At 34.8% G+C, this 27,139-nt stretch overlaps 2 protein-coding genes across 3 annotated transcripts in view; one reads left to right on the forward strand and one right to left on the reverse strand.

The window, feature by feature from the left end:
* LOC129943244 (TATA-binding protein-associated factor 172) overlaps positions 1-10,256 on the reverse strand; it is a 53,783-nt gene extending 43,527 nt beyond the window's left edge. The window contains exon 1 of the mRNA XM_056052550.1: positions 10,043-10,256. The gene's annotated coding sequence lies outside the window, so the exon portion shown is untranslated. The remainder of the gene's footprint in view (positions 1-10,042) is intronic.
* A 3,964-nt stretch (positions 10,257-14,220) lies between these two features.
* Positions 14,221-25,164, forward strand: LOC129938447 (SWI/SNF complex subunit SMARCC2). 2 transcript variants are annotated; one of them, XM_056046010.1, is made up of 7 exons: positions 14,221-14,449; positions 14,589-14,714; positions 14,771-16,014; positions 22,715-23,471; positions 23,549-23,774; positions 23,866-24,588; positions 24,649-25,164. In XM_056046010.1, the coding sequence occupies exons 1-7, from the start codon at positions 14,333-14,335 to the stop codon at positions 24,840-24,842; spliced, it is 3,387 nt and encodes a 1,128-aa protein (XP_055901985.1). In that variant the 5' UTR covers positions 14,221-14,332; the 3' UTR covers positions 24,843-25,164. The 2 variants fall into 2 exon arrangements, with proteins under 2 accessions (XP_055901985.1, XP_055901986.1); XM_056046011.1 differs by having other exon boundaries at positions 23,965-24,588.
* Positions 25,165-27,139: the final 1,975 nt, after the last annotated feature.

Here is a 27,139-nt window from a genome sequence, read left to right on the forward strand (position 1 = left end):
GTTTTTCATATTACAGTGTAGGAAATCTTTATGTTAAGATACGGGAGGGTGAGATGTTGCATTGTGCGTCTGAAGAGATGCAAACTAACCATTTAATGTTTCTGGATAACAAAGTTTATATTAGTAATTGGCCTGCACAGAATCCTTTTGTTGTAAGAAGCTGAATTTAAAATCTATCATTGTATAGTTATTTAAAATTCTGGTTGATTTAACGTTAGGCAAATGTGCTCGAAGTACGGAATCAGTTCTTACATTTTATAAATTCGATGATTTTACTATACTACTACTAAGACTATTTTTTTCTTGCATCTGTATATTAAGAGTAGATATAGGGTCTGTTTCACAATGTAAAAGTAAAGTTCTGATTAGTTACCCAACAATTAAAATACTTTACAGTTAAATCCTCCCGTTAGTGAACATTGCGTTTCACATCTATCTTTCTCATAAATGTACATATTTTCTAGTGTTTTAAAGGTTTTGACAAATGAGAATTTTTTCTAAACTGCAAAATCGCTCACTATACCCGCTGTTGTCAGGTTTAATGGAATATCTCTAATAATTAAAGGATGTGATTTTTAATTATCCAAATTTTTTTAATGTGTTTTTGTGTGACAGGGAAAATTTCGTTCTGTAATGGAAAATGAAAAGTTAGGGGTCATTCTGTAAAACGATTATCGTCAAACGATAGCGTTTTGACGATAGTCCTACTTCAGGTAAGACGATAATCGTCAAAGTAATATGGCTAAAACGATAGCGTTTGTACGAGAGCTAAATAGGTATCGTCTGTCATTGATTTGCAAATACTAACTAAGCAAATTGAAATAAAAATATTTCGACGTAATTGAGTTTTGTTACAAAATGAAAGTGAACATTCAGAAAAAAACTAAATGAATACGGTTATGGAGACAAATAAGAGATAAATCAGAACCTCTATCTCTTCCAACCTATATGTATGTAAGCCTTTTTGCTTTTTCGTTCTCACTTGTATAATAATCTAAACCATTAAAATTGTGTTTAAAGTTTTTCAAAAGACGCGTTTATAATTTCAATTTGGGGTAGATAGTGGTTCAAAAAATTCAATCCAAAAAATGTATTCCTCTTCTTTATTCATGTTAACTCTATGAAAATTGGCATCGGTTTGAGCAAAATTCAATACACACCACACAAACGTGTTTGTGTAGGCACGGAAAATTAAATTTTTTTTTATTTTGTTCAAACCGCTTGCGCAAACACGAATCATCGCTACACACTACTCAAACAGTTTGCACAAACATTTTTACTTAGATGTTGAAATTATAGTTACAAATAGTTGATAAGTTTGGTAAGAAGCAATTTGTTACAAATTTTCACAATTTCCCATAGAAAAAAGCCAAGTTTAATAACATTTTCAAGTTATAGAACAAGCATTATCTTTCGTTAAGTTCATTTTGACATTTCAGTCATCTTATACAGAAAACGATAGACAAGGCGATAGTGACAAAGTTACGTGAAGCAATTTATTGACGATATCGTTAATGATAATGGGCAGGTTCCGACAACATAAGGGACTACATTTGCAGTCAACTTCATTCTTTGAACGTAAAATTTGATCAAGGCAACTAGTTAGTTTTCCAAGTGTCATGAATTTCAAATTCAGTACTTTACTTCGCATACCATTACTTTATGTTCATAGTACAAAAACTCTCTAAAAAACACTCCCCAGGCAAGCTGCAAGTCCATCACGATTTGTATTTTGTATTGTAAAGAAATATTACTTATTTCTTTTCCGAATTGACAAGTAAACCATTTATAGGAAACATTAAATGGAGTCGTGCAGAAAATAAATAAATCATAGAGTAATAAAGTTCAGCATTCAGTTGAATGAAAAAGCACGATCAACTGTCACTTTGATAGAAGGAGACTTGACTTAATAGTTAGGGAGATTATTTTTGACTAACTTTCCAATCAACTTTCCATTAAAGTTGCCTTACTTGGAAGGTAATTTTTTGGCAGCTTGCCTATCAGAGCCTAGAAACTTGCCTTACTCTCAAGTCCCTTATGGCGTCTTAACCTGCCCAATGATGGTTTTAAAAATTACGGAATGACTCCCCTCCCCAGACTTCGTTCAAAGATTCCATTTAGTTTGTTTTCATTTAAAATAAACGATTTCTTTGTAGTGTTGTTATTCTGTTAAAAAAAAAAAACTTATCGAATTCATTCTGTTAGGTATCAAAAATAAAATTAATTTTGAGGAAAATTAAAAACATTCAGATGTCTTTGATATTGGGTACTTTATCCACCCAGTAACTTGACATATTAACATCAAGTTAGAATTAGAAACACTAAGGTGAATTTTATTTGCTGATTAGGTTCCAAGTAGCTTAACTGTTACTTTACTTATGTATATGTTGTGAAACAGGCGCTAAAACACCGAACAAATCAACCCTGGTAATTTCCTTAGTTCAATAACATTTTAAAATGATGGGTAGGTTACAAATTAACTGACTAGATTTCGGGTACTTCCTGTACATGTATTCAATAAATTACTATTTTGCTTGTATTATCGTCGTCTGCACCATCTTCCCGTACTTCTAAATAAAAAAAAACAACCGAAAGCTTTGATGCTCCAACTCTGGCACGAGCTGCAATTTGCTCATCGATTAAATTAAAATTAACATGTTCCAAAGTAATAGAAAATTAGACCTCTAAAATCTGATTTTTCAGAGCTGTAATTAAAATACATGATTATAACTTCGTAAGGTTCGGATAACCTTTAAATTATTTTGTAAAGCAACTCAAATATTAAAAAAAAATATATAAAATAAGTATATTATCTGGTTCGAAGTAAATGGAGCACAACAGCAGACCATCTGTAAAAATTTCATCAAAATCGGTTAAATAATTCAGGCCCTATGGATTTAAGAATGGCCTATTACAAAAATTGAATTAATACTTATTTAAATAAACAAAGCATTGAATTATTACGACTGCAGCAAGGACACACTTGAGTCAAGAATTAGGCCTTTACCAAAAACACATGAGACTTGAGACTTTATTTACAATTTGTACTCTTAACGACATGAGAATCAATAGGTTTTAATCATTTAGTTGGAGCAAAAACGTTTGTCCCTCTTTATCTGCAGGAATATTTGCCTCGAATTACATTTTTAGGAAAAGGTAAAGTTTCTGATCATCTTATAAACGTATAGACGTACGTGGTCCGGTGGTGTTATTCAAAATGCTTTAAAATTGCAATGGACCTTGTTATTTGAGTGATTAGTGGAAATATAGTTTTCCGTCGGCTTTTTTGGTCGCTGTAGTTTTTGCAAAGAAACAATTAAGTTCCATTAACTTTCCCAACGGTTCAGCAGGGATTTCTGCCTTCTTCAGGGGAACTTTATTAACACAAAAATATATAAAATTAATCTTAGTTAGATCAATGGGATACAAATACAATAAAGTTTACTCACTAAAGAAAAATAGAAAAAAAAATTAATAATAATTATATTAATTAATATAAATTAAAAATAAAACTATGAATATAATTAGCACTTCGAAGAATGAAATTAAGTCTAAATTGAATAAAGCACAAATTACATTTAAGGAGAAAGAAGAGAACAATATACAGCAGAAATGTTTTGTGTGTCTTGTTTTCGGTTCATGTTGTTTTTTTATTGAGAATATGTAATGTTTCTAACGTGTATCGTTTCGAAACAAGTTCCTCTGTCTGTAGAACTTCCACATCTTTAAAGTTTGGAGAATGACCGCTTACAATGCTGTGACTGGCCAGGGCTATCTTCTCAGATTTTTTTAGTTTTATGTCGAACTTATGATTCGAGATGCGTTGTCTAAGAAGCTGTTTTGTGGTCCCAATATAGTACAGGTTGGACCATTGCAGTTAATTTTGTAGATCACTTCTCTTGAGTTTAGTAAGTGTTTTGTTTGATTTGAAAGCAAGGCAATTTTTTAGAAATGGATTTTTTGAAGTTTTTGGATAAAGTTATGACGTAGACCATGGTTTTGTTGTGCATTCTAACGGGTTTATCAATCATGTTATTTAAGTCATAAATGCCAACGTCATTTCATTCTCTACTTTTCATACATTATCGTCATCTACCTCGTTCTCATCACGCACATACATAAACGGTTTGTTTGTTGAGCAATTTAAGAGGCGCCAAGTTAGCAAACAAAGTTGAAATAGGAGTGCTTGGCATAAAAAAGTATTGGACCAAAATTTGAAAGCTTCTAAATATCCGTAATATAAGTTATACCAATAACAAGTATCACTTTGAATAGTGCGATATTTGACCAGTATCACTATTAAACCTATTATCTTTTTACAATTTTATAATAAAAAGGTCACAAAAAGGAACCACATTCCAATTCAGGCACAACAAAGTTATTATTCAGTTTCCCATTGACTGAAACTATACAGCCGCCTCCATTTTTTGAAGAAATGTGGACCAATGATTCCCTCTGCCCATACAGCATACCAAACAGTCACTTTTTGACAAATTAACGGCGTCTCAACAATGGCGTGTGGACTATGATCATTCAACCAAAATTGAGCTTGGGCTCCTGTGAAAATCGGGTTCGATGACCCCGTTCTTGGGCTTTTTCATCGAACGTGCGACGCGCTTGATAGTTGTTTGGATTGATACATTCGTGAGAGGCTGATTATGCTAATATGATTTAGATCGTTTAGATCGTTAAAGAAGAATTCTCCTAGGTAATTCTTTAGTTTTTGAGCCAGAGCAGGGCATGTACAGAGAAGATGAAGAACTGTTTTCTCCTCATCCATTCAGCTTCTGCAAAAGTCATTGAGAATACGGCTAGTCGCGTGGCGTGCTCCAATTATGACACCTATTATTGAGCTTATATACGATCTGCTTAGAGATAGCTAGCACCTTGTTTTTTGTAACCTGTCACGTGGTGATGTTGTTCCATATAGTGTTTGCCTTTTTCATAGCGTCTTGCATTAGCAAGAGTTTACAAGTAGCGATGGTATGCCAGTATGTGCCAAACGTGGTAGGATGGGCTGCACTTTACCGTTTCTGGCTGGTTCATCTGCCTTACAGTTACCTGGAATATCTCTATGGCCCGGCACCCAGCTAAGGTGAATATTAAACTGTTGTGCCATCTCCATTAGAGATAGAGAGATTTAAAAGCGGCTTGACTACCTGAGAAAATACGGATATCAGATGTTGATATCACGTTTTCTTTAAGCCAGGACAAGACTTTTTTTATCTCCAAAAGTTCCGCCTGGAACGCGCTACAATGAAAGACTTAATTTCAGTCGTTCAGAGTACACACCCACACCAACCCCTTCTTTTGTTTTTAAACCATCTGCACGGTTGCGGATATCAGATGTTGATATCACGTTTTCTTTAAGCCAGGACAAGACTTCTTTTATCTCCAAAAGTTCCGCCTGGAAGACTTAATTTCAGTCGTTCAAAGTACAAACCCCTACCAACCCTACCAACCTCCTCACAGCTCAGCTGCTGCTAAGTGGACACTTTTTTTATTAACTTTGATTAAAACTAAAGGCAGACTTAATTTTGATACCTTTAATAATATAATGCTGGCCAAAGAGCTTCAAGATGAGAAAAATAACCAAAGCGTTTGGCCTTTAAAAACATTTTTTTTAAATTGATTTTATATAAATTTTACTAAGCGATAGTATTTGGTCTCCTCAAATAATGTTAAAATATTACGATCTTAAACAAAAAGAGGCTGGGTTGTGACCCACACTGATAACTTCTCATTCCGTCTCTCTATTTGTCTTACTTAAATGGTTTGCCGGCTTTTGTATTTTATTAAAAAGTTGTCCGTTGAATTATTCTAACAAATTTTAAAAAATTACCAACAATATTTTGAATATGATGAAATAGTTTGATTTCAAAATCTATTTCTGTCAACGAACTTTTTTAGTAGAAAACCAATTTTAGTAGCACTTTCGTACTATTTTGTGTAGATTTAAGTTTTTTATGAAAAAAACTGACCGTTGGATTTTTATAATAAAATTACGGAATGCCGGAAACAGTATTCTTAAAAGAAATTAGATTAGCCATTTTTTTTTTTTAATTTTTGAAAAGATATTTGAGTTGAAAGTAATTTTTTAACAACTTTTAGTAAAGTTTTTTTTTTAGGTTTTAATATATTACACTGGTCAACACTGGTTTTGTCACAAGAATTTTGATAGCTAATTTTGTTTTGTCAATCTAGTCTCATTATTAAATCACAATTTTCAAGAGTCAATTAGCCTCAGTTTTGCTGTGATACGGTATAACTCAAAACTTGTACTAAGCAGCAAATTAACAGAAGCGCTTCCAAGTAAACCGTTTTAAAAATATTTGTGGTTGCATTTTTACACCTTTTTGTTTTAGCATTTTTTTGTTATTAACCCTGTGAACATGTCGAGGAAGTGTAACAATGATCCTATCTATTTATGTTATGTTTGCGGAGAACTGACATTCAAATAACAAAGACTAAACTTTACGAATCTTGTGTTGGAGTGTTATCACCAATGTTTTGGTTTTTCTATCGCCCATCAAGACAAATCCTGGGCTCCTTATGTCTGTTGTATAACGTGTGTGAAAAATTCAACCGACTGGAAGAAAGGCGTACCTATTCCGTTTGCAGTACCCATGATATGGACTGAACAGCGAGATCACGTTTCGGATTGCTATTTTTGTCTCACTGACATAAACGGTATAAAATAAAAGAAAAAAAAATACTGTTATTTACCCTAACTTATCTTCAGCTATAAGACCAGTCTCTAATTGTAAAAAATTGCCAGAACTATTACTAGTTGCAACTACGTCTGTTGAGAATGACCATTCACAAACGTCCACTTCAGGTAAATGTGTTGACGAGGACGATGACTTTCAGTTTAAAGGAATCGCAAACGTGCCACATTTCATAACTCAAGGAGACTTAAATGATTTAGTTCGGAATCTAAATTTGTCCAAAAAACAATCAGAACTATTAGGATCTCGTCTAAGAACTAAGCGATTTAGAAAAATCTGCATGGAAGGCTTTTAAAAATGTTGTTGCAAATTTGTTGGGAAACCACAAGAGTGACAGCTACAGGGAGTTGGTATGTATGTATGTATGTATTTTATTGAGATTTTTTTGTTTTTTACATTTGTGATTCTTTATTCTATGTATACACAGTTATTTCAATATCTTTTTATTAATTTGCCGACTTAGGAATTGGTTAAGCTACACAGTTTTTTTTTTTTAATTTAAATTCAGTTTATTTTTGTAAAGCACATTAGTAGTTTTCTAGACATAGTCTCTTGATTTTATTTCCTGACAATTAAGTGCCTGTCAGCGACGAGCACGGTGAGAGGTTCCATCAACACATTTTGAAAATGGAAAAGCAGTACTAGGGCAAATGGAACCCAAATATGTTAGCGGATTACTGCAGGGCAATTAAAATAGACCAACCAAAAGCGAAACATGGAAGAAAATCTAAGATCTATTAAGTCATTTATAAAAAAATACGGTTTTGATTAACAAGATATGTGTTATTTCGCAATATTTTAAATTGCTCAATTAAATTTTTCTTATAATCACCAACTAAAGCAAAAAATATCAAAAAAGTCCGTGTGGCAAAAATAAGTAAAAATTTTGTTGACCAGTGTTATTAATTTATATTACTAAAAAAAGTATGAATTCGATTTTTCTTAAAATTTGACCAGATGTCAAGAACTTTATTCTTCGTTGCATACAATTATTTCCGAGTTATAACCATTTTTTGTTCGTCAAATATTCGAGGTGACAGTTGTTTTTTTGTCAGTTATTTTGAGTTATAAAAAACGTAATTGGATTTTTTCCAAAAAAAATACTTGTTTATTATAAAATTACAATATTTTTTATAATATAAAATTTAATTCAAGTCGCTAGCGTTATTGGTTTGAGAGCTATTTTGGGTTAACCAATTTTTTTTAATTGCTGCGGTTAGGAAAACACCCACTCAATTTTTTTGAGAGTCCTTTCTGTATCTTTCCTTAGTAATATCTGTATAACAAAATTTATTTGAAGTCGATACCTCTACTCGTACGGATGTACGAATGTACGCACACACTCACGCACAGAAATTTCATTAAAAATCGTTGAGAGATATTAGTTGCGTGACGTTTTTCATCTTAATCAGACCTACCTACGGACACGGAGCAATGAGTGATTTAGCATGTATAGCTTTGATTATTACCTTGGCTATTAAAAAAAAAAAATTTTGGTGTCCAAAAAATTTGTTCCCCTTGTTAACTTTTTGAAAATTGGCTTTGGTTTAAGCAAAATCCAATACACACCACACAAACATGTTTGTGCAGGCATGGAAAATTCAAATTTTTTTTGATTTTGTTCAAACCGCTTGCGCAAACACGCATCATCGCTACACACTACTCAAACAGTTTGCACAAACATTTTTAAAACAACAAAATTCATTCGTTTGCTCAAAACAGTTTGTGTAGTGTATGGGCCCTATTAGACTCTAGAAACCTTGAAACGTCGAGACACATGTCAAAATTTTCAATTCTACAAATCAGATCAATTACAATAACTTCCTATGGGAAATTAAAAACCGTTGCGGACAAAAATTATTTTTGGAAGGTAAAGAAATCTGAAATTTTTTTCGAATTGCAGTTGGGGGATGGTGTAGTCTGTTTGCTTTCGAATTGATTCTAAATACCTTAGAATTACAGAGCAATGTTGTTATAAGTCAACTGCGACGAAGCTTAATTGAAGCAAGACTCTTGAATATTTCGATTAAGGTTTTTGATTCCAAGTTGACGTTTTAACATCATAACTAATCTATTAATTTTCATAAATAAAAGTTCTTTATTTCCCTGCCCTGTATGTTTTGAATGGTTTGAATTTAATTTACCCTACCTAAAAATATATTTTTGTCTAGTCCAAGACTGTGTAGTAGTTATAAATCCAAAAGTCAAAGAAACCAAAATTCGTCACAATGTACCTTTCCTATTGAACCAGTTTGTTCAATACTAGACATCTAAACTGTCATAGATTTACAACCCCTTTGAATCCAACCTATAATTCATCACTCGAAACAGTTTCTATCTAAAAGCTTGTAGCTTAACATACATAATTAAAATTTAAATTATTTAAATACACAACCGGCTTAAGAAATACAACAACAAAAACGACAACAACAAAAACTTGCCTTGACTCAGCTTTATCTCCTAATAGCGGGGTAGAGCCAAGCAAGTACCTACTGATACCGAATTGCGCCAGTATAAGTGCATGAGTTGTTGCACAGACACATTAATTTTTATGCTTTAAGAAGTAATTGGGAATCTCATCTAAAAACTGGCCTAGCCATCTGTACAAATAGTGGAAATAACTCCAGTCACCCAAATTCAAACAACTTAGTTCAATTTCACTTCAAACAAACCCCATTTGAGTACACAATAGATTTCAAGTATCTTTTCTATTTTTTCTATTTGTACTTTTTTTAGGGCTTCAAGGCTTTTTGTGTTTTAATTGTCTTTCCAATAAATAACGCTTTAAATTTCATTAAACATAAAAAAATAAATGAGAACATAACTGCATGCGTGTGACGATGAAACGACGACGACGAAAAAAAAAACAAAAGCGGCGAAGGCGATGGCGATGGTGGATGAAGGCAAAAGCAGACAAATCGATTAGCTTCGACTTCGACATCGACATTGCGATTGCCATTGCATGCAATGCACCACTCTAATCAGCGTTTGAGGATTTTTTCTTGATTTGATTTCGATTCGAAAGAAAAACTAAAAATCGGGCACAATGCCCTGGAATTTGCTTTGCAACTCTCAATTCTATAAAATATCGTATTCCGATAACTTTGGAAGCATTTTTGCAGAATTTTCCATTGTCCAATTGGGTGAGTAAATAGAAAGAATATTTTTTTTCACAAATGACGACGACGACGAGGCACAAGTCAGAGTCGAGGAGAAGACGATTATCTCAGAGATGTGTGTATTATTTATTTTATTTTTTATAAAACTTTATATTATGATGATGGGCGGAGGAAAGAAAGATGATAATAAATTACCTTTAAGAGACTAGTTCATTGTATTTTATTTACATCACTTGGGCGGCACTTGTTTTATTTTAAGGGCTTCTTTTTTTAATGATCACTGCTACTACAACAACCGCACAATTATTTTAATTTTACACTTGGCTTATTCAAAGAAAAACTTATATTCTTTAAATTTATTAAATTTCCACTTTTCCCAGGGAAAGCAGCCATCGTTGAAAGTCAAATTTATACTGTCAGCCATTCCGACGATGTAAGGCGATTTTGTGGCTGTCAAACAGGTATTGCCATATTAGAAAAGTTAAATATTATTTAATCGTTCGTGGTAGGTGGTGAATTGAAGGATGCGTTCAGCGAGTATACGAATTGAAAATTTTCTATTTTATTTGCCGCAACTTTAATTGCATGTGATTTATCCTATGAAATAACTTTTCAACAAAAAAATACCTTTTGTCAGCTCGCGTATTGATGAATTCGTATGAAATTGGAACTTTCCATTACCGCAGAATGGAAGCATGGCGTGTTTGATAGATATTTTCAAATAAATGATAATTATCGAAATTTAAGAGCGAGGAAACATATATTTCTATTTAAATTAATTTAATTTAAAGTTCACATTTTCACATAAAACACGCAAAAATGGTTGATTATGACATTTCTTCCGTTTTTTGTTTCAGTGCGGTTATAGTTGATTTTTTGGGAGATTTCAATGTTTTTTTTTTTAATTATGGTTTTAAATTATACATACATTCAACAAAACAAAATAAATAAAGAAATTGTATGTTTTTTGGTAGATTAGATTAAATAGATTTTTTTTTTTTTATTTGGTGGCGCTACAGTCCGTTGAGAACCAAAGCCTAGTGATTTACAACTCTCAACCATTCCTGTGTGCGAGTAATGTTGTCAGGAATTAAGGGGACCTACAGTTTATATGCCGACTCCGAACGGCTGATTTTGAGAAAGCACTTTTTCATGACAATAGTTACTCTTGGAGAATTTGTCAATTCCTCGCAAGAGGCAGTACCCGTGAAAAGACTTTAGATGGCATAGGCAGGGATCGAACCCAAGACCTCTAGCATGACAGTCCAACGCACTAACCTTCATGCCACGGGTACCACAGATTTTGTATTAGAATGTTATAAATACATTTAACAAATCATATTTTTACATATATACAAAAAAATCATTATGACATGGGAATTGCCGTCTGACAATTAACATAAACTGTACAAATATTGTAATAAGCTTTTATAATTATTTATGTGGATTTAAAAAAGAAGATAATTTTAATTTTTTTTTCAAATTTAAGATTGAATTAATTTAAGTGAATTATTGTTTGATAAATCAGAGAGCTTCGTTCATAATTCTAGATCTATAACTTAACGCGCTTTTGCAATATTTGTACAAATTGCCGACACTCATCTTATTCAGCAAGGCAACAACTTGTTCATCCGATAAGAAGTCGCTTCCATAAAAGCTCCTTCTTGTTTCCTTTAAAATAGGGCATTTTCCAACGAAATGAATAACGTCCTCTCTTTCTCTAAAATTGCACATACTGCACTCCAATGGTAATTCGGGTTTATAAGTTCGCTTCGGAGTCTAACCATTGTTAAAATCTCGTTCACACTACTTGCATCACTGAAGTAGTTTCTTTCAGCAAGATTGTGGTTCAGCCTTCTATAAATAGTTCTGAATAAGAACTCGGAAACTTCAGCTACATAATCTTCTCTACATTTTTCATCTACTTTCGCTATCACATCATATAAAATATCCTTGCAACTTGATATGCTTCCAACGTTTGAATTGAACTCCACGTTACATCCTTCGGCGAGGCAAATCCACTCCCTGTACCAGCTATTTTGATTTTGTACTGCTTTAATAGCTACTTTCTTGACCAGTCGGGAATCAGTCATCTTGAAAACTTTCAGTAAATAGTCCAGGGGTTTACTATGTGCTATGTTGACTTTCATAAAAAGTCTTTTCAATGCTATATTTATAGCTTTTTTTGCTTTTTGCAGTTTTTCTACTATATGCTTTTCCATGTTTAAGTTGCTCGAAAAGATGACGTCTAGGTATTTGTACTCCTTGACGCATTCAATGTCTTCTCCGTTAAACACCCACTTTACATTCGATGCGTTCCGTCCACCTCCTCTTTTAAAAATTATCACCTCGGATTTTTGAGTGTTAACAACCAAATTCCATAAACAACAGTAATTGTAAACATTGTTTATCATAAGTTGGAGTGTTTCTGGAGAGTAAGCATCCGCGAATATCAAAGCTTTAATAGGAAGGAAATCAATAAGATCATTGATGAAGAGCGAAAAGAGGGTAGGACGCAGTGTGCATCCCTGCCTCACTCCTGACGAAGTTGCAAACCAATCCGAAAGTTCCGCTCCATTCCAAACTACAGCCCATGTTCCTCTGTAAAACTCTTCGAGTATTAAGCCAAACTTCAACAAAAATCCCAGATTGTACAATTTGTAAAATAAAGCACCTCTGTTGATCGTATCAAAAGCTGCTTTGAAATCAATGAAAAATACATACAATTTTTTACCCTGCATGCAAAAGTTTTCAGCAAGGGTCCTGAGGACAAAGACATTTTGCGTTGTAATCCATCTTGTAAGTCGTTTCTGTAACGTTGTTGTGAAGATCTTATATGTTGCATTTAGAAAAGAGATTCCTCGATAGTTCGCTGCATCCAACAAGGATACTTTTTTGTGTATGGGGAATATTACAGTCCTGAATTTATCTATCAAAAGCTTCCCCTCACAATCATTATTAAATAATGTTACTAGATGTTCTTTCAGTGTGACGCTTCCGTATTCTAGTATGCAAATGCGAAAAGTGCTTATATATAAATCTTATAGTGTGCCAAGCAGGGGGGCAATATATCCCTTACATACTACGCTGTTAATATGCCGAACTAAACATTAAAAAATGGTTAGTTCCAAAAAAGAAAACATTTGTTTGTATGACTTCTTCCCTCGCTTTAATATTTTAAACTTGTTCTTTTGAAACTCCTACCTAACTATACAAAAATCAAAAGGATACTCGTGCTGTGGTAATTTCGCCCCGAATTATCAATGGAACACTTTGAAAAATTAAAATGGAGTCTGAAGTTTGTCTCATCATTGAAAACAATCTGTCATTGAAACTGTATTAAATTGAAGCATAAATCAGTGAAGCAATTCGTTTAATTTTTGACATATTCGAATCCGCTGTTCAGCAAAATGAATTTTGATGCAGAAAATGGAAAAATATATTTCTATAAAAAAGTAAACTAAAAATTGTTATTTTTCACCTGTCACATTCGTTGTTTTTGTCACCATAATCAAATTTATGAATAAAATTGCTGAACTTTAAGTTGAAATTTAAAAAATAATAAGACTTTATACTGACAAATTTATATTTAATGGATATTGGACTTCTATCTATGAACAAAAGTAAAATGTTAAATCCATACCTCGTGCCAACTTTTCTTTGTAAGTTTTTGGTACCTCGTAGCAATTTTAATCATGAAAAATCATTTTTATCAAACATCTGCTAGACAAATTTGATTTCGTTTTACTATTCCTGAAGATTGTGGTTATTTTATTTACCTAATTTAATGAACGCTGTTACCACGCATTGACTTAATTTTACTTTAATGGTGCCCGAGTTGTACTTTTATTTGATAGATTTATTACCTAAAGTAATGTAAATAACAATTTTAAAGTGAGAAACTTTGTACATGTATTTTTAGCTAATTTTTAAAGTTTTTACTTTCCATATCAAACACATGCAGCCCTACGAATAAAACATTTTTTTTATAATTAAACGGTTTTTCCTCACCGTAATATTTTAAAGCTAATCCGTTAAGACCTTTAGCTCACATGTACAAAACAGTCTAAAATTATAAGCATGTATCCTTAGTGGAAAGTCACCAACGATCATCAGTTAAAGCATTCAGTTGCCTCATGTTCTAGTGATAACTACTACTGTCCTTTTAGTTTATGTCCTTTTCGTTTAAAATCTAAAAGTTGCTTGCAATTGAACTTCAGTGTGTGGAATGAAACATCGTTTGCAATCTAAACCCACATTTTTTGAACACATCTCAATCCTTCATTTTGAACACTACCGCCGTTTAAGAATGTCTCACCACGTTAATGTCAAGAAAAAAGAAACAACAACAAAACAATTCGGCATACAAAAAGTCGCATCTGTCAGTTTTGTACTTTGTGCTGTGTGCGTGTGCGTCCGTTTTGTCGTTATTTTCTTGGAAAAAAATATTTTCTTAATCAGAATCAAAACAGAAATCCCCCTAAAATGGTTACTCTAGGTCCCAAAAAGGACGGAAATCCTAATGTGGAGTTTTTCCAATCACCCGAATCGATGCAAGGATTCGATACCATAAGAGTTTGGCTACAAAAGAATTGTAAAAAAGTGAGTCTTGTATCCCTTGTAAAGCAGTGGTGTACCCTTTCAGAAGTAGCAAAACAAAAATGGCGGTCTTTGGCGCATAATTTTTCCTATTTTCTTATTTAAATAAAGTCAAACAATTTTTAATTGTTAAATATTTCAGTATTTAGCCAACAGTCCCGATCCTATTACGAGTCAATCACTATGCAATTTACTCATTCAATTTCTTCAATATATGGAGGCGAAGTTGGGCAAGAACACCGCAGAACCAGCCACAACTCGAATACCAGTATGTATCTGCGCTTCTCAACTTTTCTTTTGTGTTAAAACAATTTGTGTTTGTAGATGCGATGCTTCCTAGATTTCAAGCCAAGTGGTGGGTTATGTGTCATCTTTGCGACGATGTTCCGATTCCGTGCCGAGCAGCGAGGGCGAAAGTTTGATTTTACAATTGGGAAGAATCCGCAGCGCAAGGATCCCAATATTCAATTGATGATGGATATCGAGCAGGCTTTGATTGAGGCCGACCTCTATCGTACTCCTTACATTTACATCCGTCCAGAGGTGGACAAGGCTTTGGCTGCTCGTCTGCGTGATATTTTATCTACCAGACGTGTCGAGATTGTCTCTGACGAAGAGGACGAAGTGACTCATGTTATCTATCCCGTGGTTGATCCTCACCCCGACGAGTATGCTCGCCCAATATTTAAACGTGGAAGTCATATCATGTTGCATTGGTATTGCTTTCCAGAATCGTATGACTCGTGGACTCTGAATACATACGATTTGCCAGACAATATTCCAGATAATCCGGAATCTCCTTCGGGGAGATGGCGAGTTTCAGCTTCTTGGATTCTCGATCTGGAGCAATATAATGAATGGATGGCTGAGGAGGACTACGAAGTAGACGAAAGTGGCAAGAAGAAAATGCATAAGCATCGATTGTCCGTTGAAGATCTAATGGCCTATTCGGGAGATGAGAAGAAGAGATCTAGCAACAAGCAGAAGCGTCGGCGCTCACCATCGCCGGCTCAAAAAGCAGGCAAGAGAAAACGATCACCTGCTGTTTTGCATAAGAAGTCCCGCAGTGGCGATGGTGATGACGATGAAGATCTTACCCGAGACATGGATGATCCAATTGCCGAACCGAATATTCAAGAAGTTATAAAACCATCGACTATGCAGAGTACTGCCAGTCCGGCTCCGGCTTCCAAGTCAAGAGACAACGATATGATGCCAATTAAGGGAGGAACCATGACGGACTTGGACGATGATATGGAACGTAATGCTGGCAGTGGTTCTGGTGGAGTTGGTCAGATTATGGCTCCAGCCGAAGGGGAAAACTCTCAACCTGGAAAAACAAGTGAGAATAGTAACACCCAAGAGTTCACAACTAAGGAGGACATGGAAGACAATGTTACCGAACAGACTCATCATATAATTGTGCCCTCGTATTCGGCTTGGTTTGACTACAATTCGATCCACGTCATTGAAAAACGGGCAATGCCAGAGTTCTTTAATAGCAAGAACAAGTCAAAAACTCCAGAAATTTACATGGCTTATAGAAATTTTATGATTGATACTTATAGGTAAGTAAAATTGCTATTTTTGTATTCGTTATCTAGTCGCGTAGATCAATCAATATTTTAGTTAGGTAGTGCTTTTATTTGTTAGGTTTATTCACACATTGATACTTTAAAATTTACAATAATTTTATAATAAGCATTTGATTGAATATATTTACATTACAGTTAAACAAGTATGTGTACGTAAAATTAATTAAATTACAAGAAACAAATAATTCAATCAAGGTTTAAAACTAATTTAAATATATACATTATTTGAAAAGAGAGGTATAATTTTAGGTTATCTGAGCATAAGCCTCCCCCAGACTTCTCCATCTTCTTCTATCTAGTGCTTCTCTCCAATAATGTGGGCATATTTTTCGGATGTCATCCTTCCAGCGTTTATGTTGTCCACCTACGCTTCTTTTGCTTTCTAAGGGTATCCATTCGGTTACTAATTTTGTTTATCGATTATCAGGTGTACGTATTACATGTCCTGCCCATTCCCATTTGAGTTTCTTAAGCCAGTGTCTAACGTCTTTAAAATTAGTTTGACTTCTTATATTCTGATGGTTAATTTGCTGGGCATTATGAACGTTCAAAATAGCTCTCTCCATTGCTCTCTGACATGATTGGAGTTTCATTTCAGTGTTTTTTCGTGACTTACCAAGTTTGGCACCCATAGGTGAGGACTGGAAGAACTGTTGAGTCAACCACATATTTCCTTGTTTTATTCGAAATATTCAATGTAAGAAGATGCTTAACGTTCCAGAACTGACTCCAAGCGTTCGTCATTCGCTGCTCTATATCCTTTTTTTCTTTGTCTTTGAATGAGATAATCTGACCAAGGTATGAATAGTCTTCAACGTATTCTAATATATTGATATTAACAATAACTGGATCAGAAGCAACATTTGTCATATTTTAGTTTTCTGTTGATTTGTTGACAACCCAATATTTCTGCATTCTGAGCACAGTTCGTTCAGCATCGTTTGAAGTTCTTCACTGCTGTTTGCGAAAATTATAATGTCATCGGCAAATCGGAGGTTTGAGAGACATTTGCCATTTATCTTCAATCCTTTGTCTTCCCAGTCTAGCTTTCTAAATACTCCTTCTAATGCTGCGGAAAAGAGTGCTGGTGAAATTTGATCTCCTTGCCTTACACCTCGCGATATTTTAAAATCTGGTCCGATGCATTCCGTTTTTATGTGGGATGTTCTCCTGTCATACATTTTCTTTAGGATTCGAACTATTTTTTCGTCTACACCTTGATTGAGAAGCGCCTTCCAAATAAATCTCTGCTCTACTGTGTCAAACGCTTTTGCAAAATCGATGAAGGCAAAGTATATTGTGATGTTATACTCTTTGCATTTTTCTATTATTTGATTAACGGTTTTTAGATGATCTATTGTCGAAAAACTTGATCTAAAACCGGCTTGTTCAAAAGGTTGATTTAAATTAAGAGTGGTTTTCATTCTCTCAAATAAACACTTCGCAAAAACCTTGTATATCGATGATATTATGCTTATTGGGCGATAATAGTTGATATCGTCCCTGTTCCCTTTTTTATGTATGAGAATTATTTCCGATTTCGTCCATTGGTCTGGGACTTCCTCGGTGACCAAAACCTGATTGAAAATAGTAGTCAACCAGTTGGGAAGTGAAAAGTTGCCGTAGGTATTCAGCTAATATCCCATCGTTTCCTTTGCTTTTTTCATTCTTTAAACTATTTATTGCTCGCTCTATTTCACTTTTAAGAAATGGTGGAAAATCTTCTTCCTGGTTTTGTCGCTCTAGAAAAATATCATCAGAGTCTACTATGTGTGTTTTGTATAGATCAATGTAGAAGTTTGTAGCTATTTGGTTAATATTCTTCCTTTCGTGAATTCTTTTATCATTATCCGCCATTGCTGTTATTCACTCTTTATAATCTTGGAATGCATTCTTTGCCTTTTTTATTGATCTCGTTTCTTCGATTACTGTCTTTAAGAGGTTGTCATTGAATTTTTGGATGTCTTCTTGACAACGTTTCTTGATGTTCTTCCGTACATTTTTCAGATCCTGTTTTTCTTGGGGAATTCAGATTGGTCTTTTTTCGAATACTATCACGAAGTGCTATCATATTTAGAGTTTCACTGGATAGTTTTTACGGTTTTTGAGATACAGCAGTAAGAATATAACTGTCTGCAGATTCTTTTATAGTTTTTTCCATTTTGTTATATTCTATTTGAGTAGGTTCATTTAACCTTGATATAATGTTATATCGTTGTTAAAGATCAGCATTATAACTTTTGATTATATCTGTACTTATCGATTGTGTTAATACTTTTCTTGTAGTTTTATGAAGTTGTCTAGTTTTATGGTTGATCAACAACTCCGCGCGTATAATCCGATGATCTGATTCGAATTGAAAGTTATTAAGTACGGACACATCTTTAATGATTGATCTTTTATTGCAAAGAATAAAATCTTGGTTTTTGTACTTTTGGCCTGGTGAATTCTAGGTCCATTGATTTTGCGGTTTCTTTTTTAAATAGCGAGTTTCCAACTATAAGTTTTTGTTGCCAAATATATTGGATAAGACGACTACCTCTTTCATTTCGATTACCGTAGCCATATTCTCAAATAATTGTTTCTTCGCCATTTTTACTGAAACCTAATTTAGCATTGAAATCACCGATTATCAGTGAAATCTCTGTTTTAAAGTGTGCTGTCGCTATTTCCAGTGTCTTGTAAAAGCGATTCATCTCGTCATCAGTTGCTTTCTAAGTTGGTGCATAGACTCGTATGATGGATATGTTACAATTCTCTACTTTGACTTTCATTCCTATTATCCTATCGTTAAATCCTTTAATTCCTTGAATATTCTTTTTTAACTCTTTGTTTATAAGGAAACCGACGCCATAAAGACCTTGTTTAGTTCCGAAGTAAGCAAATATATTTTCGTTGTTGAGTTCTTGTATGCTTTCGCCTTGTCGCCTTACTTCTGCTAAACCGATTATATCCCAGTGTATCTTATTAAGCGCGTTTTCTAGTTCAACAAATTTGTCTTTTGATTGGAGAGTTAGTGTGTTTAGAGTTGCTACGTATAAGGGTTTCGTACCTGTATTGCATTTATTAGTATAGTAGTTTTTGTTTGTATGTTTTTTGTTTAGTGAGATGCTTTCCGCAAATTTATAAAAGGGGGGTGTTGGCCGAAATCCTCCACGGTGGCCGACCGTCGGGTTGGTTGTAGATATAACGAACTGGTATTAGTTTCGGGTGCCTGTGTGTCAGGATCGTGTTCTTCTCACTTATAACAAATCTCGTTTCGCTACGTTCCTTTTAATTTTCTTATTTTACATCACTTATAGTTTTAAACTTTTTAATTAAAACAAATTAACAAAGAGAACATATAAAAGTAGTAGGGTTATGTTCAGAATTCCGAAAAATTAACTAGAAATAAATACATTATTATTTTAACTGTACTACATTCGAGGTAGTAAGAAGTACCCGTAGCGTGCGTTTGACTCTCATGCTAGGGGTCTTGGGTTCAATCCCTGCCTGTGCCACCTAACTTTTTTCATGGGTACTGCCGCTGCGTGGAATTGACAAATCCTCCAAGAGTAATTCTTGTCATGAAAAGTGCTTGCTCAGGTGCTTGCTATCTCTATGCAGATCGCATATAGGCTAGATAATTGGTTTCATATATGGATGAGGAAGGGTTCTTCACCTCTTCTATATATGCCCTCCTCTTACTCAAAAACGCAAGACTTACCTATGAGAATGTTTCTAAAACAATCTAAATCATATTACAATCATGCCTATTACCGATGTCGTCTCGTTTTTTCGACGACTCTCGTTTTCTTTGTCGTGTCGGTTTTTAAGTGGCATTCTATAACTTTTTCGACGCGACTATTTTGTAGCAGATTTTTAAACGATGGAAATGTATCAGAGATCTGTCAAACTGCAATCAAATTCTAAATTATTTCATTAATCGATATTCAACAAATGTGTTTTTATTAAATTATTATCAAATAAATTATTAAAATGATAAGTGTTGAAATGTATTACAACACAAGCAGCGATAGTGATAATGATTAAGAAGGTTGAGAGCGAAATATTGCAAAGGCACAATTAATTGTACAAATAGGACAGTGAAGCGTCGGCATCTGCATTTGTAGCCTGAATTTGCTTTAACTTATGTATGTCTGGATCATGAAGGTGTTGAAGTGGTTGGGAGCTGCGATACACCAATTGCATTTCCACTCGGGCTTAACGATCTGTTTATATTTAAGTAGATTTGCAACATCAAGTTCGTAAAAGAATGCTTTTCCAAAGTATTTCATTCTAGTGTTTGCCAAAGCTGGACATTTGCAGAGGAAATGGAATGCAGATTGTGTCGTGTCGTATATTTTGCTGTCATTTACGACATCGATAATAGGGGTGAATAATCAGTCTTTCACGTTTTTTTGGTTTCATTGAGCTTAGAAGAAAGCCTCAAGATTCATGTGGTATCAAGATGGGTTGTTAATTGGCCTAAGTGTGTCCTACTTCATTGCATTCAGTCACTTTAACCTAACCTACATATATCAATGAAGATCCATTATGTTACCCTGAAGTAGATTAGATTTAATTCTTTATTTCGATAATAAAATTACATTAATTTAAAGCTAAGGATATAAGGACATGGCGTTGTTGCCGCTGATAGACATTTCAGTTAAACATTATGAACGTTTTTTTTTTGTTTTGTTTTTAGTATAAGAAAATAAAACCTGTATTTTTTAGTGATTTTTCTTAACAATTTTCAAATATAACAGATGAATAATTTATTAACTTGAATGAATATTTATAAAAAAGAAGATAAATAAAGCAATTTTGAATAATTTTATAATCTTTAAAGATATGTACACAATTTTGACATGATTTCAAACACAAAAAATATGAGTTTAAATAGCACTATTCTTGTTTCGTTTTTACATTCTTAGTGATTGGAGACTTAAAACATAAATTTTTCCGTGATTTGAAACACAAAATCTTTAAAATAAACCTTTCCGTTTTTAAAAATAATTTTAGTAGATGAACCCAAGTTCAATTTTGCCGTGATTTCAAACACAAAAAATATTTAAATTCTCAATCGCCATAATTAGATACATGTCCGCTCAAAAGCTACTTCTATAAGCTTAAGCAAGTTTGCAAAATTCAAACATATTCGTCCAACCACTTAGCCCGCTAAGAATGTCAATAAGTTGGTCCATAGACAAAAAACTCACTTGGAAATATAGCCGTCGTATTTCTTGTAATGTTGGACAAACTGCTATGAAATTATTTATATCCTCCACATCTCTTCTATTGCACAGAGTGCAAATTTGTGGGAGGTCCGATCTATGGGGGACAAAGTTGAGATTAAGGATTTCGACTCCGGAGTCATTTCTTTACAAAAATAGTTTGAAGTTGACAATTGATGATTTAAGCGCTTGTATATGTTTCTGCTTGCCGATGAGGACGCACTTTGTAGGTGTTCTAAATAAAGTTTTTCATCAATTTTAGCTAATAAAACCGCGAAAATATTTTGTCATTCCTCTATTCGACATGTATGGCGTACGTATGTGTAGCGTTAGGTAGTTTAAAGTCTTTTAAAAAAGTATCTTTGTAAAGTCTCAAATTCCTCTATTTGAGCGTATCCAAATGCTTGTACACCGTAACATAAGCAAGTATTTATTGTTGCATTAAAGACTCTGTACTTTGATGAGAGGTCGATAAGTTGGTTGCTAAAAAAATTGGGCTACATCAGGTTTAGGGCCAGTTTGGCCTCATGATTGCACCAGTTTAGGTTATAGGTCAGCAATACACCTAGATATTTAAACTCACTCACAATTACCCTAAAGTATTGAACTTGCCTAAAAAGATGATTAAACCTATGATATTATGGGTTATCTTGTTCTAGCCACTAAGAGGCTTTGGTGAAGCCTAATAGGCTATTCTTGGAATATCTTCAAGTTCTTCAAGATTAATGAAGAATTGTTCATCTAAGAATTTGTGTCTAGCGTGGAATAGTGCTGGGGCATATTTGCATGCTCTGCAAATGTCATCGGTAGCAAGGTGCATTTCTTTTTATGGTAACCCAGTAGGTTGTGGCCTTGGGATCATTCTGTAAAACTATTATAGTCAAACGATTGCAATTTGTTGCAAATTTTCACAACTTCCAAATTTCAAAACCAAGTTTAATAACATTTTCAAGTTATCGAACAAGCATCATGTTTAGTTTTGAAAATTTCCCAATCACTCCCAGCTGTTCTATGCTCACAAGAAATCGTAGAGACTTTTTGTCTAGGTGCATAATCGAATGGTATCTAGTTTACACCATCATAGAGACTCATTTTGCAGCGTATGTCACACTGCCTCTTTCACAAACCTCGGCTTGAGAGAGACTGTTGTGATCGTCAATTTTGAAGGAGTTGACAAGATTTATTGTCTCAAGGATGAAACCTGCCCCTACTCTAGCATCCGTTTTTGAGCCATCAATATATATTAATATTGACGACTTATTAATGTGTGGACCATTATCTATACATTTGTTTCTTTTAGGAAAAATGGAGTCAAAGGTTTTGTTAAGGTGAAGACAGGGTAGCATGTAGTCTGTGCATACATAGGGAACAATCTATGTTCCTAATAGGGCTAAAATTATAAAAAGCAACTCTGAAAAAAGGTAAAGTAAAGATCTATTAATTTCTTTCAATTTCAGATTAAACCCTACAGAATACTTGACGAGCACTGCATGTAGACGTAATCTAGCTGGTGACGTTTGTGCTATTATGCGTGTGCATGCATTCCTGGAACAATGGGGCTTGATTAATTATCAAATCGATGCTGAACTGCGCCCCACACCAATGGGCCCTCCACCAACTTCGCATTTCCACATTTTGAGTGACACCCCATCTGGGTTGCAATCACTGAATCCTCAAAAGACACCACAACCATCGGCTGCTAAAGCCTTGCTTGACTTTGATAAGAAAAAAGAAGGTTCAAAGGAAGGCGATGGTGAAAAACCAACACTTCTTACAGCCGGAGCTGCCGTCAAAGTGGAGACCATCGAAAATGGTGGTGGACAATTTGGCCTCAAATTAGATCAGTACACAAAGAAACCGGCTGCAATGAAAAATCGCACTGCCGCTAATATGGCTCGAGAATGGACAGATCAGGAAACTCTTTTACTGCTTGAAGGGTTGGAAATGTATAAGGACGACTGGAACAAAGTGTGCGAGCATGTTGGCACACGTACTCAAGACGAATGTATTTTGCATTTCCTTCGATTACCAATTGAAGATCCTTATTTGGAGGATGATGGCGGATTTTTGGGTCCACTTGGCTATCAACCAATTCCGTTTAGCAAGTCTGGAAATCCAATTATGTCGACCGTTGCGTTTTTGGCTTCAGTTGTTGATCCAAGGGTTGCTGCTGCGGCAGCCAAAGCTGCTATGGAAGAATTTGCTGCAATTAAGGTTGATATTTTTTTTGTTGATATCTTTATTCACTAAGAACTTGGTAAACGTATTTTCGTATTTTTAATTTCTTTAAGGATGAGGTTCCATCGTCCATAATGGATACTCATTACAAAAATGTTGAGAAACTAAATTCCACTGGAAAGTTCGATCCCTATGCTGGTTTGTCGAACAGCGGTATAGCTGGAACCGGAGCTGACAAAGAAGATGAAGATCCTTCAAAGCCCCCAGTTGCAATGATAATGCCGCCAAATGCATCTCAAGACGAAGAAATGAAAGACATAACCAAGAAAGAGGGAACAGGTAAAACTAGCTTGATTATTTTTTTTTAAATGCTTTTTGCGTTTTTTTGGTTTGTTTTTATTTTGTTTTATCGTATGCCCTTGATTCCTAGCTGATTCTAGCAATCCTGAATCCCCTAAATCCGAATCTTCCTCCCAACCTTCTGCTGGAGTTGAGCCTAATAAATCTTCAAACCCCACCGTTTCAACAGGTATAGATGAGAAAGAAATTAAAACTGAAGAATCGTCAATGGAATCAACATCAGGAAGTACCGAGGCAACTAATGGTTCCAAAGAAAATGGCGATGGTAGCCGTAAGCAAATTTTCAACGAAGCGAATCTCCAGACTGCTGCTGCTGCAGCTCTTGCCTCGGCTGCAGTTAAAGCTAAACATCTAGCTGCACTTGAAGAACGTAAAATCAAATCTCTTGTGGCTCTGTTGGTAGAGACTCAAATGAAGAAATTGGAAATTAAATTGAGGCACTTTGAAGAACTAGAGACTACCATGGAAAAGGAACGCGAAGGTCTAGAGTATCAGAGACAGCAACTGATAACAGAGCGCCAGCAATTCCACTTGGAGCAATTGAAAGCAGCTGAATTCCGTGCAAGGCAACAAGCTCATCATCGTCTACAACAAGAGCAGCAGTGGCAAGGTAATGCAGCCCAAGCTCCACCACCAGGAGCCGCTGCGGCTACGCCAATGCCTGGTGCAACAGGTCCAACCCCACCATCGTCAACAGGTGTAACAGCACCTACAGCATCGCAACCTACAGCCCAACCATCTGGTACTGTTCCACCACAGCCCCCAAGCGTATTACAGAACCCAGCTGTGTTAGGTATGGCAAATGGCAATCAAAATAGGAATCATTATGACATGTTTTGTTTTTCTTTTCTAGAACCACATTCCCAACAACCCCCCATACCACCAGTTGTTCCAGTAGAGCCAGCCATGCCGCCACAAGGACCTCCGCCAGTAAACCCAGGTGCTCTCCAACCAACTCCACCACAGCCGATGCCGCCACAGCAGCCCCCCTCAGTTGCTCCTCCTACTATCCTTCCGGTTCCTCCTTCGCCATCAGCTCAGACCTAGAACCAAGTGTCAAAAATGCAATGGCTATACAAAAATATTTAGTAATTTTAAGATGTATGCACTTCTTGTGCTTATAATATACACAGACTAGATGTATCTTAAACACTTTTTCTTGGCACATTTTAAATTAGTATCCCATACGCAACATTCACTCTAAGAGAATGACAAATTAAAAAAAGAAGCAAGTGTTTTTTGACCATAGATTACGCTCGTAACGGTATTAGCATATATGAAGCTAAGCATTAAAAAATAGTAATTATAGTGTTTTTTTGAGAACTCAAACTTAAAATATATACAATAACATTATTTGTGTCTGCTGAAAGTTTTGTTTTATTTATATTAAGAAAGACTCCTTTCTAAATGCTTATGAATAGAAGGTGAATGTGCGGGCTGTAGAAGGATAAAAGTCGACTTAGATGGTTGAGTCACGTAGAGCGCATGAAAACTAATGATCCGACCCGCAAAGTCTTCGAATTCAGAGGTCTTTAACATCGTGCTTGAAAGAAAAGTGCAGAGCTCACACGTCAACACTAGAGGCACTATCTTTCAAAAGTCTGTCCAATTACTAGCATATGCTGATGACATTGACATAATCGGAAAAACTCAGCGTGATGTCAATGGAGCTTTTGTGAGTATTGAGGCAGAGGCGGCAAAAATGGTTTTAACGGTTAATAAGGGTAAAACAAAGTACATGCTGTCGTCAAGAAAGGACATACAACACCGACGTCTTGGTCAAAACGTCGCCATCGACACACGTAACTTTGAGGTAGTCAAGGACTTTGACTACCTGTAAACGCTGAGATCAAACGCAGAATAACTCTTGCTAACCGCTGTTTCTTTGGACTAAGAAAGCAATTGAGTGGTAAAGTCCTCTCTCTCGGGGGCCAAAGTGTCGCTATATAAGACCCTTATCATCTCCGTCCTGCTATACGGTGCAGAAGAATGGACAATGACAAAAGCGGATGAAAGCACCTTAGGTAGCTTCGAGAGAAAATGAAACGACGAGCTGTATGGGCTGTACAGCGACGTAGACTTAGCCAGAAGGGTAAAATTTCAACCACTAAGATGGCTGAGTCACGTAGAGCGAATGAAAACCAATGCTCCGGCCCGGAAAGTCTTCGAATCCACACCCACAGGACAGCGCAGTAAAGGAAGAACGCGGATAATGTGGCACGCACAAAAGGAAAGTGATCTCACCGAGCTTGGAGCGCGAAACTGGAGCTAGATGGAGAAGTTTGTTGGGTAAGGCCCTAGTTCACACAGGACTGTAACGCCACCTTAAGTAAGTAGACTTATTGGTAATCTATTAAATACAAAAATATATAAGATCTTAATAAATTGAAGAAATCTACTTTTTAAGGTAAAATTGCTTGGGATTCTCTATAATTGAGATCTAAACATGAATTTCAAGAATATAAATGTTCCAAAATGCTAATTGAAAAACGTTATCAACGTTTCATATCTATTAAAGTGAGAAGAGATTCTATTACGTGTATGAGTGCCACACTAGTTTTTTCCCACATTTTTTTCTTACTTTAGTATGCTTTCAGAGAAATAAAATGCGCCTATTTCTTCAAATTCAAGAAATAAACTTTTTTTTTCTGATTTTGAAGATTTGCTGACTCCTTTTTGATTAAAATATTTGCGAAAGTTTCACGCAAAACAGTATTTTTTTTAAAAAATATGTCTTCTGGCATCAGCTTCAATCTATGAGTAAGCAGACTGAAGTTGATAGTGATAATAGACTCCCGAAAATTGCTTCAGAAGAAAATACGCCACAAAATTCTTCAAATTAGATTCTGTTTCATTTTTTTAGAAAAAAAGTAAAATTATTTTTGTATCAATAGAAATGGCAGAATATATTATTTTTGGAAAAAAGCTACGTTTCAACACAATTTCTAACATTTCCACATAATTTCCAAAACTATTGTATTTTAGCTCTTTAATAGGGCATTTTTAGAAAACTATTATAATTTAGGAGTACTTTCATATGTAGGAAGCCGTCCAAGTTAAATATTAAGACCATACCTTGAGGTACAACAATGTTAAAAAACTTGATGTTTATAGTCTTATTACTACGAATTCGTAATAAGAACAAAAACTGTTTTTATACTGTTCTACGTTTTTATGTTAATAACCGTTTTAAATGTTGGGCAGGGGAAGACTTACAACTTTATAACTTTTTTGAAAAAATAATAAGATACTTTAAAGTATTTAAACGGAATATTGACTATAAAGGATTGAAGATTTGAAAAATCATCAAGAATTTTATTTAACAAGGGCCCTACTATGTAACT

Source organism: Eupeodes corollae, chromosome 1 (genome assembly GCF_945859685.1).
Source record: "Eupeodes corollae chromosome 1, idEupCoro1.1, whole genome shotgun sequence".
In the NCBI taxonomy this organism is placed as follows: domain Eukaryota; kingdom Metazoa; phylum Arthropoda; class Insecta; order Diptera; family Syrphidae; genus Eupeodes; species Eupeodes corollae.